The sequence below is a fragment of the Pieris brassicae genome, chromosome 4 (genome assembly GCF_905147105.1).
Source record: "Pieris brassicae chromosome 4, ilPieBrab1.1, whole genome shotgun sequence".
Lineage (NCBI taxonomy): Eukaryota > Metazoa > Arthropoda > Insecta > Lepidoptera > Pieridae > Pieris > Pieris brassicae.
Genome location: NC_059668.1, coordinates 450,937 through 470,028, shown reverse-complemented (window position 1 = coordinate 470,028; position 19,092 = coordinate 450,937). Strand labels below are relative to the sequence as shown.

At 34.2% G+C, this 19,092-nt stretch overlaps 1 protein-coding gene across 1 annotated transcript; it reads right to left on the bottom strand.

Annotated features, from left to right (window-relative positions):
- Positions 1–1,121: 1,121 nt before the first annotated feature.
- LOC123708600 lies at positions 1,122–3,581 on the bottom strand. Its single transcript, XM_045659389.1, has 5 exons — positions 3,435–3,581; positions 3,202–3,328; positions 2,639–2,754; positions 1,975–2,109; positions 1,122–1,359 (listed from the first exon to the last, which is right to left on the bottom strand). The coding sequence occupies exons 2-5, from the start codon at positions 3,319–3,321 to the stop codon at positions 1,164–1,166; spliced, it is 567 nt and encodes a 188-aa protein (XP_045515345.1). The 5' UTR covers positions 3,322–3,328; positions 3,435–3,581; the 3' UTR covers positions 1,122–1,163.
- Positions 3,582–19,092: the final 15,511 nt, after the last annotated feature.

Below are 19,092 nucleotides of genomic sequence, written 5' to 3'. Positions count from 1 at the left end.
TCTTCAACTAAATAGATTTCAAACGGCAAAATAACGTATAAAATAATGTCATTACGATAAGTAGGATTTACCATATGTAGCGAGGAAGGTGCTCCTCAAACCTAATTATCTTTTCTTATGTTGCTTGAGCACTGATCGATGGAAAAACTCTGCAAGAAATTGGCAAACATTTCAGAAAGATAAATAGCACAAAAGGTAACGCCTGCCGATCGGCGTTCTCCAACTCGCCCATTTTATATATCATCACATATCATGGGGATATTTACGGAGTAGATGTCGCCTGGGCCCGACGGGAGACGCCAAGCTTTTTAAGAAAATTTATTTTTTTCTTTGGCATTGCGAGTGTCCTAGGGCGGCGGTAACAGATCGGCAGGCTTAACTGGTTTTAACAGATAAGCCTTCGCTTATCGCTTATGTAACCTTCTTTACAAAAGTAGAGTTAGAGAAGAGGAATTATGATACTCCCCTGCTGCCTAGCTTCTCAGGCCCAGCATCTGTCTGATACACTAGTATGTATGGGACCCCTATTAATAAATAAAGCTTTGACTAGCGGAAGGGGCAGTGGTTAACGCCAAGCTCTAATAGCGGTCGTAATAATTTTCTTAACGCGTTTCAGGGTGCAAGTATCGTAAATATAGATGTCGAACTACTAATTCTATTCGACCATTGTATGCACATAGTTCAGTTCCAAATATGCCCACAGGGCGCTTCATGAGCATTCGTATAAAAATCTACTTTTCATTTTAAGTTTTTTTTTATCTTTTTTATATAGTTTATGATTGGGGTACTACTCCGGTATTATACTTTTTATACCGCAGGTTTCATTTCAACATAGGTATACAATATTATCGGTATAGCTATTCGACTGGCCAACAAGGGCAGACCAAAAGAGCATGAATATATATATTTCATTATAAATTTTAGTTTTTAATTTGTGTGTTTAATGTTCATTGATTCATTGATAAAATTCCTCTCCTTCATGATAAGAAAACGCGTTCTTAGAGTGCAGTAGTTAACGACAAAGTGAACAACTAACAAGCGCGACTCACTAGAGTGTGGTTAATTCTCTCGCCTCACATATTTTTATCAATGAATATATAATATATTATTTAAAAAAATAGAACTTTTAATAGAAGACGGATATAATTTCATATTAAGTTAATTTATCCAATTAATGAAGCCTGATACATGGATAGAATAAGGAAACCCACTGCATAAACGACTAATATAACATCCATTGCGGTCGCAAAAATATCCCTAGCACGGGTGGTCTCGGACATATGACGCAACTGACATCGAATATGGCTGCAAAGTCGTCCCAATTGCGCTACTAGTAGGCCAGCTGAATTAAAAATGGCACTAAAAAACAAAAATATTTGAATATAATGTGTTTGTTTAATATAATATAATATTGGAAACATCGAGTCGAAAAGTATTTAGGAAACAGTTTGATATTAAATAGCTTGTTGTGTAAAATACTGCATTGTAAAACAATCGAAATACAACAAACATAAACATTGAAAACAGCGCCATCTATGGTAAAAATTTAGTTTCGTCTAAACGGAGTTTGGAAACACAACACCTTTAAATAATATAAGCAACATTAAATAGATGGCGCTGTAATACAGAGAAGGTGCATAAAATATAAATCTTTATCTTCCCAACATTATTCAACCAGGGTTTCAAAGAAAGTTTTCAAGTATATGACTATATAAATATATAATTTGCTAACAATACTTTGTTCTATAAAAAAATATATTTACTGTTGTTATTTTTAATTAAATTTTTATGGTTTGGGAGTACCTTAACATTAAAAATTTATCTCCTCTTAGAGTATTTAGACTATAAGTTTTAACAACAATTATAGTTTACTTTACTTATTAAGAATATTAATTAATATTGTACCATAAATGTATAGGTAAAATTTTGTTTAATTCTAGTTATCGGATAAATTGTATGAGTAGTAATACGTACTTTGGTGAACACTGCCACTGGGAGTAAGAATTTGTACTGAATATGGGGAGGACAAGCGCAGCCAAATACCAGAAACTGTTACTCAGGAGCGAGTGTTGCGTAGATATTAATGCCGATCGCTGGATATTAGAAGCCCTGTAACAAAACCCATTTCTTTTTCGAATGTATACATTTGTCAAAATTCATTCGTTAATTTTACACGGTCCAGACTAAAACTAATTACTAGACCTACACAGAAATACTAAAAAATCACTATAGGAGAAACTTTAAAACTTTAAAAAGGTCAATTTAGCCTGCACCGTCCGCTGTGTCCGGATGATATTATTTACGAATTTCCATTTACCATGGAGCTGATAAAACACAAACATTGAGTGGTTCATTTAAATACGCTTAAAGATTATTTATCTACTTATAACTATACATCTACCCTAACAACTAATATGCCAATGCGATAGTTTTGAAACCGACATTAAACCGTAACTTAATTTCCAAACCAATTCGAGTTAGGATGCTTCAACAAAAATTCCAATGGCTAAATGGCTGGCAACGCACTCGAGAGCTCTCTGGCATTGACTGTCCATAGGCGGGCGGTATCACTTCATCATCAACTATGATAACCTATTTAAATCTTCATATATGACTCTGAGTTAAACAAAAACTTGACCTGATACCACGTAAGGGTACTTCAGTAGGAGAGTCTCCCATCCAGCGATCCACATCACCACTTAGTTGACTGTCATTTCGGGCTAGCACAAACGACGAGGAATGTGTCATAATGCTCTATAAAAAAAGGTCTCATACACATAATGCACTAAGCGGACCAGGGCAAATGTGAAACAAAACTACAAATACAAAATATGTATATCGGGGAAACGAAATAAAGTAGCAACACTGCCCAAATATTATTATATTAAAGACCAGTAAATATTTATTAATCGGGACTCATTTCCGAACGAACCTCGCCCAAGGTATAATACCCAGTTAACAGCTAGCACTAAGCACATTTTGCTCACTCAGGCTTTCAGCTTTATAAGCGCCCTGAGTGTAGACCCCTCTCTTCAACAGTTACATTAGATTAATTTAGCATTCGTTTCATTGCAATTAACATTTAATTAATTCACACATCTTATTATTTAAAGGAGAAACAGTACAGACATATAAGACACTCAACAAATCAAAAGACTAAACATGGACTACTCCTTTTAACCCAACTCCTCAAATACAAACCTCTGATTCTTGAATCTTATCATGAGTTTCTATGTCATTTATACTGCTTTCTTGGTTCGTGTTTAAAATATATTCATTTTCCAATGAATTTTCTAAATATTCCCGTGCAATATCTGCCATTATTGAACTAAAATGAAAGTTATTTTTACACAGATTTCTGACAGACTAACAGAATTCTGAAGTCGTTGCAAGCCATCACGAAATGAGGTGAGAAAAAATAACACAAATCTTACCAGAATAATTAGGAATAAATAAAGTATAGAGTTCCTTAACGCATGCCCACGGCAAGGTCAGGAAATATACTAATCTGATTACATATTACCAGAATGTTTTACAAATTGTTATATTTTCTGGATAAATTTTGTTTTTGACAATCGTTAGTTTCATGTACTTTGACATATGCAATTGAAAAGTTTTTATTAACTTTTGTTGTAACGAAGTTTTAATTTTGATCGAATATTTTTTAATGGATTTAATAATTATGTAACACTTTTTTTGCGTAATAAATTTCTTGTCAACTCTGTCGTAACTTTTATAGTTTACGTAGTCAAGTTACTTTATTCCAAAGCTTATTGCTTAAGCAGTCACACTTGACCGGTCCTGATTAAATTATACACAGTTCATTTTAACCTCACAATTAATTTGTTAATTCAGTAGCGCGTGAACTCCAAAAAATTTTTATCTATGTTATTTTTAATGTCATTGTGTGGTCTGCGAGGTGGATTTGGCGCGAACGGCTGGAGTCTATTGTTCGAATTGACGTCAATTTGAATTTTGGACATCCCGCCGTTTCTTTATTCGCGGGTGCACTGATAAAAAAGGTTTTATTGTCATTTGATATAGAAACTTTTTGCGGCATCCTTTACAATGGTAAATTAGTTAATTTGAAAACAAGGAATTATTCAAAAACGGGATGATAAAAAAAAAGATTAATAGTTGTGAGCTAGGAGAATGTATGATAACGTAATAATACCATGGGAAATAGAGATGAATTTATTTATTATTCTGGTAATTATTGTACAGTGATTTTGTAATGTGACTGCAAATGACGGCGATTTAACAAGGATAAGTAGCTATAATTAGGATTATTGTCAACGAGGTCACTTAATGACTTAATCAGAAGACTGCGTGTTCTCCAGTAATCTGGATCAGCCCATACACAAATAAAATCCACAGTGTATGTGTATGTACGTGTTGTATACAATATGTTTGACTATATATCAATATATCATTCTTCAGCACAATTTTTTCGTGGTTTACCCGGAGCCTTACTACTAGTACTACTTACTAGAATTTTATGAAAAAAAAACTAAGTTTTAACTATGTACATACAGTAAATAATGCTCAAATTTTTTTCTACTGTTTTTAGTGTGAATATATCACAAATATAATCGAGTGGCGTATAAGATTGAAAGTGTTTCGAAAGTTGCACGAATCAATCAATTTTTTTTATATTGCAACACTTTTTCTATGAAGCCAATATTGACCACACTGCGGGACATCGCTACCGTGAATATTTCGCAACTTTTTTTTCCACCTGACTTTTGATATACGTCAAAAATTAATCGATTATACTAGCTATCAATAAGGAATTTATTTTTTATACGTTTCATGAATTCTACCAAGACAATACGAACGGTCGGCACGTATGACATGATCATAGTTTTAAAGATACATTTGAAAAATACTATCCTACAGTTATTTTCGAGAAAATAATTGTATCGGATAAACTGGCTGACTGGCCTCGGACACAGTAATGAGGCTGCTCCATACCTCCGTGGTATGGTTACAAGGGTGAGAAGTGATTTTTATGGACGACATTTTTTTGTGTAATGTTTTTTTTTTTCACTTTTAGAGATGTATTTGTTTTGTTTCCTAAATGAATAAATAAATAAATAAATCCTCTTTCGCACCAATTTACCGTAATATATTCAAGAATTTGGGATCAGTCGTTTATATTGGCCTGCTCAAAGTCCTGACTTCAATCAAATTGAGCATGTCTGTGGTATTCTAAAGTGACAAGTTAGATGTGCGACCTTCACAAAACAAGGAGCGAAAAAAGAGCAATTGAAGAAGAGGTGGAACATTAAATTTATTAAAACCACCGTGGACAGCATGCCCTGAAGATGCAAGTTGTGATTTTGGCATGAGGTCACAGTCGTTATATTTACATTTGTAACTTTAAGTTAAAGTAAACATTCCTCTTGACTTTATCGCCGACTTATTGTTGGGCCGTGTTTGGATTTAAATAATTCATCAAATATTAATATACATTCGCCGGAATTCACTTCACGCAAATATATGTATACAAACTACGTCGGACAACAGTTTATAAAGAGCTCAAATAAATTTGTATCAACAACAATATTCACATACTGTTTGCTTAGCATTAAAAAATAAGTCGGCCATATGTTGACCAAATGAAATCGTAGTCAACCCTTTATTTGCCGCGACCGTTTAGACCCCTATTATAACATTTAATGCTTAACAAACATGGGATCCTTCTAAATCACTTCATCGTCCACTAATCGACTAAATGGAGCGCAGCTTTTATTTGGATCCGTAAGGAAAAGTTTAAATTATCATTTAAATGTGAGTTAATGGTGGTTAAGTGTAAGCTCTCGATTTAACTAGCCATTGCCTCAATTGTAAATAGGAAACCGTTAAAGCGAACTAAGCCTTTCTTATTTATAAATAATAGGTATATCACCCAAAATGGTGGGTGTTTTGGGTTAACACATATGTAGCTCTACATGGCTAGTACGAGCTGATACAGATTACTGACCACATCTCTCGGCGCTCTGAAATACCAGCTTGATGACCAAATTCAGCTTAGGGCTTGTCGAATTGTCAATCACAAATTCCTGATGAGGCATTGCATCTCTATACGTATTCTTCTTGAGTGTGTTTGGCTTGATCCTTCCTGTCTCGTTTCATCACCGTACGAGCAGTATTAAGTCAAAATTTCATTCGCATCGTCTTGATGGCTAGACCCATTTTACTGGCTTATAAAAATATATATGTAAACTTGAATCTATTGACAAAAATTGTATTAAAGCGTGTTGCATTCTTCACAAGATCCGCACGAAATACAAGAAGAATACTTTAAAAGACTTTAGGAGAAGAATCGTATAATAATTATTGCGTTGCAGGTATGTTTGTGATAATAGTAAATATCATAGTATGTTTATGTAGCATCGCTATTCAAAAAACTGAGAGTGGGACTGTTGAGTAGATATTTTATTTTAAATATAACACCCTAAAAAACCCACGAAGTTATAAAATAATCCTACGAAAATAAAACAGGATTATTTAAATTAGTATATAATTTGAAGAATGACTTTATAATTCAAATATCCGGGTTAGTAAAACATTTTAAACAGGAATACAGGCTCACAGGATAAGTATCTCTAATTCATTTTTCATATAAAAAATCCAATTAAAAGATATTGGAATCATGAAATCGACGTCTTTTCAAGAGCGAATAATTTTTGTTGGAGACAGTATGTTGTATAGTCATAGTTATGTATTTTTTATTAAACATAACAGACGAAACGCGCAGTGTCGGCGTAGGGGCTCAAGCGTGCGACTCTCAGAGTCTCCCTGAAGTCGAAGGTTTGCCCCGGCTGTGCACCAATGGACTTTCTATATGCGCATTTAACATTCGCTCGAACGGTGAAGGAAAGCATCACGAATAAACCGGCTTGCCTTAGACCCAAAAAGTCGACGGCGTACGCAGGAGGCTGATCACCTAAGTACTTGCCCATTCGATTAACTAATGATCATGAAACAGATCTGAGGCCCAAACCTAAAAAGGTTGTAGCGGCATTAAATATTTATTTTATTTTATTTAAAACACGAAACGTAGGTGATCAGCCTGCTGTGCCTGACGCTCGCCGTCCACTTTCCTCACGATGTTTTCCTTCACGGTTCGAGCTAATGTTTAATGCGCCCATAGAAAGAAAATCCATTGGTGCACAGCCGGGGATCGAACCTACGACCTCAGGGATAAGAGTCACACGCTGAAGTCACTAGGCCAACACTGCTCAATAGTATAATTTAGAAAGGGTTAGATCGGTTCCCCGGTATATAGTTAGTTCGCGCTACGATTTATGGAAATAGCGTCATTTACTTCAACCCTTTTGATAGCTTCTTTGGTACATTATACCATCCCTTTATTACGAGCTCATTTCGGAGAAATGTCGTAAACACAGTGATTAGTTCATTAGTTTTAAATGGAACGCAATACGGCAATGTTTGTATTATAACTTGCTTAATTTCCTCTTCTTGAGATTTTTGTAGAGAGAATAAATCATGTGAAATTTAATGTATACATATTTATTTATGTAACAGGGCTAACTCGATGTTACGTCTCTTAGCACCAGTGCTCGCGAGTGCGTTGACGGTCTTAAAATTTCCGGTTTTAAGATTGTAGCCTAAATGGGGGGGGGGAGAAAACCTAAATAATAGACTCTTAATTGTATTGTTTGCTACCCGTTCTTCTGCATCAATAAAGAAACTTATAGGTCTCAACAACCCTAATGCACTAAGACAGAGGATGGAGTGGTGTGGAGGTAGCAAGTCGACGTATCGCTTAGGGCTTTTCAAGACAGGCAGGACCTTCAGTAATGAAGATTATTTATGTAGGGTATTCTTGCAAATAAATTAGTATTATTATTGCAGAAATTTTAATAAAGCTTTTCAGTAATAATTTCTTATAAAAATGCTACTAGAAACGATGCTTTCAAATACAACAAAGAAACTTTCTTACACGTTCAAGATTAGCATTCTATTGTTATAATCCACATGTTATCGTCCAATATCCTGTTCGAATTTTGAATTCGCGTCAAAGCCTACCCTCCCTTCCGGAGCACGTGTCTACGACACAAACAATTCTTCGCAATTCAAAAAATACCGACTAATGAATCTCCTATCTCTTTTCGTTCAATACACATTGCGAATAGTTTGAAAGAGATAGCCTCCACGACAGTTGGTATGGCGTCTGCCACCACCATATGTTCTTGAGGTTTCAAAATTACCCACCCGTTGGAATGGCGATTTTACCTTCAAAATTGTCTATTGATTTGAATGACAGATCCTTAAATAGGTAGTACTGTTTGTATTTTAATATAATTTTTTGTATTATACACGAAAATAATAATTGTATGTTAATACATCGCGTACGAACGTACGCACCAACACAAAAAATCATCAAAATTAAAAACAAATGCTGATCTTATTTTGATTAATTTACATATGGCTTCTTTAAGAGTGACAGGAGTTGCTGGTCACGGAAAGCTACCCATCAGCTGTTGGTTATAAAAACGCATTTTCAGGCCAAGTAGGCTTTGCGTTGTAAAACGTTGCGTTGGGATGCGCACGCGCCATATGTTGAAACTCGCCCTTAGAGCCTTCAATAATAGATGCCGATGGCTTGTTATATTACAATAGGTATAGGAAACGTCGAAAGAATTCCAAGTCAAATAATGTATTAAAGTATATTACATATTTACAGAAAAAAAGCTTTATTAATTTTAGTTTACCACATCACACATAATACTAGGTATAGTACCGTAGATATACGGTATATGTTATATATAAAGAAAGTACAATAAATTTATGTCATAGCAATTTTTGGTAAGCAGAATAAGAAATTACTAGCGGATTAGGTTTGAGATAGGCACTTAACAATGCTTTGAATTGATCAAATTATTGAATGCTTTGATCAAATGAAAAATTGATCAATTCATAACTAATCATTCTTCATCACAATCACCGAGTATATCCAGCTCCGGATACACCTGTTTAAACCGTATTAATAAAAATAGGATTCTAAAGAGACTTCGATATAGTTATACATTGTTTTATAACATACCACGACTTGGGGGCCATTATCCAGCAATGTTTTGCCGTTTTTGAAACCGTGTTAATTTTATAATTTTCTTTATTCCTACATAATTATGTATTTACAGTGTACATTCGCGAAAACTTGGCGGACAGATGTGACTTCTTCAATGCGAAGAATTCTCTCGTGAGTTGTAATATATTGTGGGCTACTCGATTGTGAGGAAGTTACGTGGATCTGGTTGGCGTTGCGACTTTTTGCGTTTCGTTTGCGTTGCGTTTTATACATGTATATCCTGTTTATAACATATGTTTGTAAGTGACTGATGAAATATATATAATAAATGATGTTTGAGAACAAAAATTAAAAGTAAAAATGTATTTTGCATAGTTTTACTTTCACTCACTAGTTAAATTAGTAGCTCTTAAAGGCTCAACACTAAAATTACCCAACACGCACCACACTATAGGTACAAAAATTTTCTAGCTTATTTATTGTGTCGAAAAGCTGGAAGGATTCGTGATAAAATATTCATAATGTGTCGAAATCATTGACTATAAAACCGGCAAAATAGTTTTCAACAAAATTAGCGTAATTTATAAAAAAAAAAGTTAAAATTAATTTAGTGTAACCAAAACAATATAATGGGACAAATAACTCAAGTTTTTTACTAATTGCCTCCAGTGTTTAGTGACAAACTGGTTTGATTTTTTGCCAAATTTTTACGGCAAATTAAAGCAAATTAGTAAAGAAAAAACGACTAAATTTATTAGTTTCCTAAGCAATAAATAGGCAGAACTACCGGTGGTCGTTAAGATAATTTGATAAGATGTGTTTGAAAATTTGTCAAAAATGTGAGTTTTGGCTGATGAATAAATTTTTTTATGAAAAATTTTACTACTAGTATCTATTTGTCATACAAAAAATCAAAGCCCGTTATTGGTTCGTTACAAATTAATCTACAGAGGAACCGCTTGTTTCAGATGGGCCGTACAAAACATTATAAGCGAATGGAAATCCTTCCTTATAGGTATTTTATTAATACATATTTTTTTTTACTTTGATATTTTTATAATAGAAGAAGGTAAAGTAAGGTCTTGTACCGCATGTACCAAGGAGCAATAACGCTAATACCTGCAGCTGAATTTCATCAGCGGACGTTAAGGCACAATACAAAATACCAATTCGACCTCTAGGACTCTAGTCCTTCAAGAAAAGAGCGTACCGATTCTTAAAAAGGCTGGTAAAGCGCTTGCAAGCCTTCTGGCAATGAGTGTCTATTGGCGGTATGATTTAACATGAATTGAGCTTCCTTTTACAAAAAAGAATAGTGTTGACAATACACCGAATTAAACGGTTATGTATTTTATTTAAATAATAATAATTGCCAACGATGCTTGCAAATGAATTACATACATTAACAAACTATACTAAAAAACTTATCTAAGAAAGTGACAAACATACTTTTCCCTTTCAAACTGTTTTATCGATTCTAAGAATACGGAAGCCGATACAATAAAACCTGTGAAATACAAAACGTTAGCTTAACTTATCTACGATACAATAACTTTACACTTAAGGCGTAAATAAGTTATGTACTTGGATCGTTACGTGAAAGGGCCTATCTGAAAACAAAAACCAATCGAAATGTTGCTCTATATTTAGGTTTTAAGACTCAATTTTCCTCACACGTAATATTTGGTAACTACTGAATGTTTGAACTTGTGTTTCAAAGTAAAATGAGCTTCAATACTTGGCTTTAGAGTACTTTATTTCAAATTTGTTTGTATCTATTGTTGCGTAAAATAGTATTGTCTGTTAGTTCCTGATCGCCGCGTGGACACAATAAATTCAGTTTTATTGCTCTGCTTGACCGAATGTCCGATAGTTTTTAATTTGACAATAATGACTTTGTCAATTAATGGTCTTAGCTTATCTTGACTGCCACGCTTTTGCTGCTACGAAAGCTTTGTCGCTTATCCTTATGGCGTTGTATGACGCCAGTTGTATATCCTACCTACTTTACTGTTAATTTAATAAATCTGTATTGTTGTATTTGATTTTTGAATGCGTTTGTGATATTTCTGTTATGAGCATCATTGGTCTTAGTATATAAGTTTTAAATCTGTTTGACGTCCTGGTGGTCCAGTTAGTTTTTCCACACTAATGTAAACCTCTTCTTTTTCTTTGTTATTCTGTACTGTATTGTACGAATGGCCCAAGCATTAGTCAGCCAGTTTATTAAATTTTGTAACGGCTACGGCAGAATATCTTTCAGGCCGTTAGTTAACGGCGCCGTTTCGTTAAAAGCTACAGAGGGTGTCAAGTGCAAAAGAATCACATCTATTTATTGTAAATAAATGTTTTTTTAAGTAATGTGGATTTCAATTGGATCAATAATCTTAAAGAGGATACAATACATGTAATATGCCAAATACGAATTAAATAGAAATTTATCAAACTACCGGACAATTATTTATAAGCTAACAGAAAACGATTTACTAATTTAAATGAGATTCGCAATGTAAACAGTGGCGGATTTACCAGCTGGTTGAGTAGGCTGTAGCCTAGGGCGGCAAATTTAGGGAGAAAATTTTTTTGTTACCTAATAGAAACCAAACAAATGTTGACGTTTTCTGATGTTTAACAAGAAGTTTGCTACCTCTGCCGATGACTGTCCCTCTCACTTGTCATTGTACATTTGGTGTAGCAAACTTCCATAATATAGAGTCCAACAGCTAGTTCGCCGTCCCCCAACTAGTAATCTACCTGTGCGCCCTCAGCTCATACTTTGCATAAGTGAAAAGAACGAACTCGCGAACTTTCCTCTTACCCCTACACTTATACATGTCATTCCTAGTACTGTTTGGAGGCTCCAAACTGGATGTTGGATTATAAAAATAATCTAGGACATGACAATTGTAGAGGCGATGTCGGCAAAAACTTGACAGCCTCTTGTAAATTTGTAAATCAGCCACTGAATGTAAAATACCCATTTAAATATAATATACTCCATTTCATCTAACTGAAGTTAACCTAAAATAATTTCTAAAAAGTGATTGATTGACGCATTGACGCAACATCAGCATAATATTACAGTTTGCGGTAAGCTTTATATAATAATCGTCTCTTTAGCTACGGATAGAAAACAAAGTGCACTACTGAGACTACTCGTAAATTCAACTTTATGTTAACATGTTAAGGTGGAAATCCAAAATCAGCGGAGACTTATGACGTTATTGAACAGGGTAGATTATGCTGCTATGAATAATGGTTGATCATCGATTATTCTATTGATATTTCTACCAAAATATACTATAATTGGCGGTTTTACTAGCAACCGGCTATTAAAAGGTTGCGAAACATCAAAATATTTTTTAAATACTTTTGTAAAGGGCGTGTAGCCTATGGATTTATATCAATTTGAATTCCTGTGGGTGGGTTTAATTATGGGTATTAAATCTTTGGTAATTAAGTTGCGAAGGCTTTGGCTCATTATACATTTTCTAGGCTAGATGTATTACGTCGACATATATTAATGTCTTTCAATGTAGCGCTTACACTTGCGTTTGAGTTTGTTTCACCGTGTTTTTAAAGCAAATAGTTCAGCACCTAAAACCCCGAATCATGCATTTTGCCAGGGATCAAATCCACTATCACTATCATATATGGCTTTTTCTTTATTCAAGGAATGTATTACCACTTTAATAAATATTAATTTTCCTGAAAAAAACGGAGTCTACCCGTGCTTGACCCAGTCGATTAAGTTTTTGCCACACGCGTTTCTAAATAAAATCATAAATTTAAACATGGCGGTAGGTGGCAAAAAATCGTACATTATGAAATGCCCCGGGCGTGGCATGGTCAATTTATGACTATATCTTATGGCCCATTTTTGACCATAAGTGCTTTCAGCATTGTTGTTCATATGGGTTCCCACATTATTTCTATTTTGAGTGATATTGTATGTTATTGAAATGCATAACATTATGGACAATTACTTTTTTATATTCTCTTTCAATGACTCAACATTTTAAATTGTATTTGATATGATATACATATTTATTTTAAACACACAAATATACAGTATTAGAAGCGATATTATTCAATTTAATTTCATTTTTAGATCATAAATGTACGTTCAAATCTTCCAAAGCCCTTAGCTTCCATAAATCAGTAGTTAAGTAATCTTACATTAAATAAGAGGGATGCACCGTTCATTAGATGTATAGAAGCTATCACAACAGATAATTAAAGAAGACTCTGAGGACGGCTGTGTGAGTTGAACTACTTTGTCTGCCAACGAAAACTTTTTTTATTGTTATTATTATTCTATAAATATTATTGTTTAACTTAAAACTGTTTACTGTACATCTATTGTTTTATATTTTTTCTCCAATTATGAATACGACATATAGGCCATTTAATTTCAGGCAGGTATCAAAGGAAGCGTATCTAATTCCATTATTTTGCAAGCATTAGCTGAGCCGCAAACTCGAAGATTATACATTGTTACCGCATCCCTAATTTGACATAATAGTGGTCACAATTTTGAGATCACAATGATATATTTTGTAATACAATTTTTATACTCAGTGGTGGAGGATATAACGACATTTGATTTCACGATTAAGGCTAGGATTAGGTTTTTAATGTACGTTGTTTACGTTAATATAGAAAATAAATAGATATTGTCTGTATAGGTATTAAGGTATTGTCTTCTGTGCCCGATATAAATTCTAGAGATTTTGGATCTACGACTTTTTTTTACGATGTTTTCCTCTGCAAGAAATCTAAACTAAACTAAAACAATAGTACTCTTGACACGAGAACCAACTAAGATACACGTTCAGGTGTTTTTGGTTTGTGTTTCGAGCTGGAGGCTCACTTGTTGTTAAAACTCAAAGCTCAAAATAAGTTTATACGTATCGGTAAACAACGTTTACCTTCAGAAAAGAAGTTAAATTTATTGTAAATTGACATTTACAATCAGTTCGCAAGTCAAGGGCGTAGAGCGGGCAAGAAAAATTTGCAAGAAACTTTCCGCCACTCTTTTTAATCGCTAAGTTTTGAGTCATAAAAATTGTTTTAACTGGAGCAAACCAAGGATTAGGATTATTTAAGTATTTGTCAAATTTATAAAAAGCTTTATTGATTAATTTACGTTTAACCAGGGCTTTGGCTTTAAGTGGTGGACACTTAATGCCAGAGGGCTCCTCAGTGAACTTAAGTCGAATTGGTTCGAAAATTTTTCAGTAGCCAGCTGGCACATAGTGGTCTTGCGCGTAATCATTCCAAAGAAAAATGTTCTATATCTGAGGCATTATTTTTATTAAAAGTCACCAAATTAGCCGAATAATAAGAGGCGGTTGCGGCTCTGCTAAGTAGATGATCGCTATTTGATGGCAAGCTCCTTCTTTGCTAATAGAATCAAATACCCTACAATTTGGGTCCATTATGACCTAGTCCTGTCACATCGGACCGTATTCATTACTACATCCTGCAATATTCAATTTGCAAAATTACATTTTTTCAAAATTATGGGATTTGATCTTCTTTGGTCTTCTTGGATTATTTGAGTGGAACATTACAATTAATATTAATTTGATAATGTAATAAGTGTTTTAGCTAGCTGCCCCCGTGAACTTCGTTTCCCCTTATGTGTTTTTACTTAGCCTACCTTTTTAGTACATACCAACAGTGGACAACAAACCGAAGTTAAGTAATGTGGACAACAAATAAAATATATGGGCTGATAGTAGAGGGCTGAAATTTTTAGGTTGTATGTATTTTTGTATGATGATAAAAAGATAAAAACAAAAAGTTTGGTCTCAAACATAAAAAAAATTAAATTTGGCGTGGATACCCCTTATCACTTAGGGGTTTTAAATATACCTAGTCGCAGACTTACTGATAATGTGATAACGAAAATGTAAAATTCTACCTTATAAGACAACTTTGCACGCAATATGTGGCAGAATACGAGAGTACAATATTATTTTACCCTATACATTATTATTATTATTATAACATAGGAAGTTACACTGCTTCCGATATAAAATATAAAAACGCTAGCTGTTATTCAGCTGTAAGAATCACGCATCGCCCTAAGCATAATTCTCGAGCGATACAAAAATATTCTGTATATACAACACACAATATTTTTGGTAGTCATAGGCTATGATTGAGTGATATTGTAGAAGTCCGGGTCTGATCTGAATCTGAGTTTCCATGGTTAATTATAATGGTTTAAAAAAATTGTAATGGTCTGGTCTGGTTTCTATTTTTTGATTGTTGATATGTTTTCGTGATCACCAAGTGTCTTCTTAAATCGTTTATGTACCTAGTTGTTTGGTTTATGTACTCTTAATTGTTGTGATAACTATTTCGTGCCTATTATTGTATTTATTTTTATTTCAGTTTCATTACTCACAGTTATATAAAAACCTTATCTGTGAAACAATTCAAGGATGTAACTACTATATTTTCTTTCTACATAACTTTTACTTGTGTTGTGTCATGTTTCGTAATTGACAAATAGATTACAGTGGAAACTTTAGAAAATTATTTTAAGATAATCTGAAAATAATGTTAGTATTGTAGTTTATTTTAACCAATAAAATATTGCGTAGCGATGAAAATTTTAGTTTTATTTGTGTTATGTGTCACATTATCTGTATTTTTAATTATTGTTTCGCAGCTGGAAGTCACCACTTTCCTGCACTTGGTATAAACTAACCCAAGCTGCTTCGAGCGTTTGTAAATATAAGTATGACGCTCACCTGAATGTGAATTTGGGAGCCCTTTTCAAGCAGAAAATCGCTAGCCCTTTGGACTTTGCCGTTAGCCATAATAGAGTTATTAACCCTACATGCCCAATAATAAAATTATCTCCATGCCAGTTTTATAATTTCTTTTTAATCTGTGAAACATATTAAGTATGGGATATCAGATTTGTTCTGCAAAATAAAGTTATTTTAGATGCGATCAATTAAATCCTGTGTGAAAAACATATTTATAAATTGCGTTGACATACTTCATGTATTTTTTTATTAAAAAAATATATAGATTCAGTTTAGATTATTTTTTTAAATTGTAATGATAGGATATTTATGTAAAATTAATGAAAACGGGACAAATCCTCAACTTGATCCTTTTGGTTTCGATAAATGTTAATTTATGTTTATAAACCACTGGTTAAAAGCGCCACTGCGCTACAACCTTTTTAGGTCTCTTTCGGTTATGTTAAGTTCTTATTTGTCATGATTATTTGTTAATCGAATAGGCAAGTATGTGTTAACCTCCTGTGCCTGACACACGCCGTCAACTTTTTGGGTCTAAGGCAAGCCGGTTTCCTCACGATGTTCACCGTTCGAAGAATGTTAAATACATAGACAAAAACCCATGGGTGCACAGCAGATTGAACCTGTCGTAGGTTCATGCCTCAGGGATTAGAATCGCGCTCCAAACCCACTCGATAACACTGCTCTCTAATTTTGATTTTAGTATCGATTAAACGGTCTACTCAGCGGAGAACCTAATTATTAAGTATAATATAGGCTCATTGGACATAATATTAAAACTTTTTGTAACAAAAACTCTTTTAAAGAAAATATAGACTAATATTGTTAAATATGTCTTTATAATAAGCCACGTGAGAGCAAATATACACCTACGCACAAATTTGTAAATTAGTTTAAGTAACTTGGATAATGATTGAGAAAAAACCAAAGGCGATGGAAAATATACGAAGACAAAATTGTGGTTAGCGCGTCCTTACAAATATGACAATGTCCGTTAATTCCGGTGTCCGGCGATCGGTGATGCGTGCAAAATGTACATTATGGAAGTGCAGAGATGTGATCAGCAATGAATATACCAGTTTTGATACTTGTAGATACTCTCTCTGGGTTGGGATCTCATGTCTAAGTATCGTGGTATTGTATAGCGAGATCAGGCGCGCTTTTACAACTGTGTATAGTTCTGAGGATGACGAGCCATTTACTTGATCAATCCATCTGGTTGCGAGCATCCACCTTCTGATCTTTTGCCTTCTGTGTTGCCGATGCCGAATCACGATGAGCTTCTCTAGGTTCTCATCGCTCCTATGCATTGTGTACATAGTGTGTAGTACAAAAGTGTGTGTAGTAAAAAATGATTCGTTTGTATCATACGCAAAAATTTGAAAGCCTTAAAACCAAATAATAAAATACTAGTATCAAAACTAAGTGGTCGAAGTTCATGTGACAATATTGGCTATTAAACGGAAGAGCGATATCTTACAAATTCTGCTAGCTTCCGTCGTGAAACCTTTTTGGGGAATTATAGGAAGCAATTTTGTACGGTATTTTGAAATTTATCCGTCTTTTTCAAGGAAACCGTGGCAAGGTAGCGTTTAATTAGAAATTAATACAATGGCGTCACTATAAGGCTAACTTTGACCACGTCTGTGTTCAAAGTATTGTCTTTTGTTAACATAGCTTTTACACATTGAAAGAAAACACTTTTTAACCGGATTGAAGCTTTGTATTATTATAAACTTTATTATAAAATTATGTCACCGTGACCACGCACGCTGTAAAGCACGCGAAACGTCGGAAAAATTTAAATTTAAAATTATGTAAATTATTTATAAGTTTATAATAATACATAGCGTAAGTCCGGTTAAAAAGTGTTTTCTTTCAATGTCTCTGTTGTCATGGAATATTTTTAGTATAATGTCGTTGTTTAGACAATATTTACTAGTATTCTATAGAATCTACTCTATTGTAAGCATTTGTCAAGCACTTGGTCCACTTGGTCCAAATATGAGGTTTCTCCTACTACACGTTTAAAAGTTAGGACTTTCATGGGGCTTAAATGCCTCTTGGATATCTGTCAACTCTTTCCCTATGGTCTTGACTACCTTTTTGCGAATTTGTAAAAACAAAACACCTGCCTCTCTATTCGAACAAAAACCCACCAATTGCGAACCATCTGGCGGCGCATGCGCGAAGGCGCGAAGCCCCACAGACAGATCGAATTGTCACAACTGTCATTCTCCCCGCCTCCTTATTTTTCGCGCCCAGATGTTGCTTTTTTTTACAAAATCTCCGCTAATTGTTTATAGCGTGAAGTAATTAAGTGAATAATTGGTTTAATCGCTCGGTATGCTGAATATTCGTGTGAAGATTGTGGGTCAGGTTGAAGAATTTGTGACATACGGTTGTTGGATCAATATTTTCTCATGGGAAGGGGTTCAAAATCAGTTCAGACCACCTAGAGGTTGTGTTATCGGGTTCACTTGATATTCGGCTAATTTTTTAACTCTTAAATTTTTACACTGAAAAAATAAAGGAATCAAGCGATCCAAGATGTTCGCTATTTGTTTTATTTGTAATGAATAATATAAAATAACCACAGCAAACAAGAAAAGAGCGTATCACTACTTAAAACGTCGGCCCTCTGGCATTGAGAGTGTCCATGGTATCACTTAACATCAGATGAGCCTAGAGTTTAGCCTGAGTGCAAACTATGACTGCCCATCCAAAGATCAATACGATTTAGACTACTAATTCCACTAAGTTGAGCACTTTGCCTGAAATAGTGTATCGGAGTCAGATGTCATGTGGTTGGTGAATAAGAATATCTAAGAATCCTTATCGAATTTTCAGCCGTGGCGTATTCAGGTCAAAGCTAGCAATTGTATTTGTTTCTTAGTACAGTTTCACTTGTTTATTTGGTGGTAGCGTTTACATAGCCTTCCTCCACGGAATACGCAAAGATAATTCTTCAACTCGAACACATATTTTACTAATCAAATTCTTTAGGTAACAATCAAACATTTAATTTGTTTGAAACCTACATCTAATTAATGCAACATGACAAATTACCGTCATTAAATTGAGGTAGCTTAAATCTAGATTAAGATTTAGCTGCTCGTTTTGAGTTTTCATAAAAAAATAAACACCAGTAGGGCACTAGGTGACCGCAGTCCTAGGGCTTCGGCCACACGGGCGCCGTAATTTAACGCCTGATTACACCCGTGCACAATGCTAAATACACTT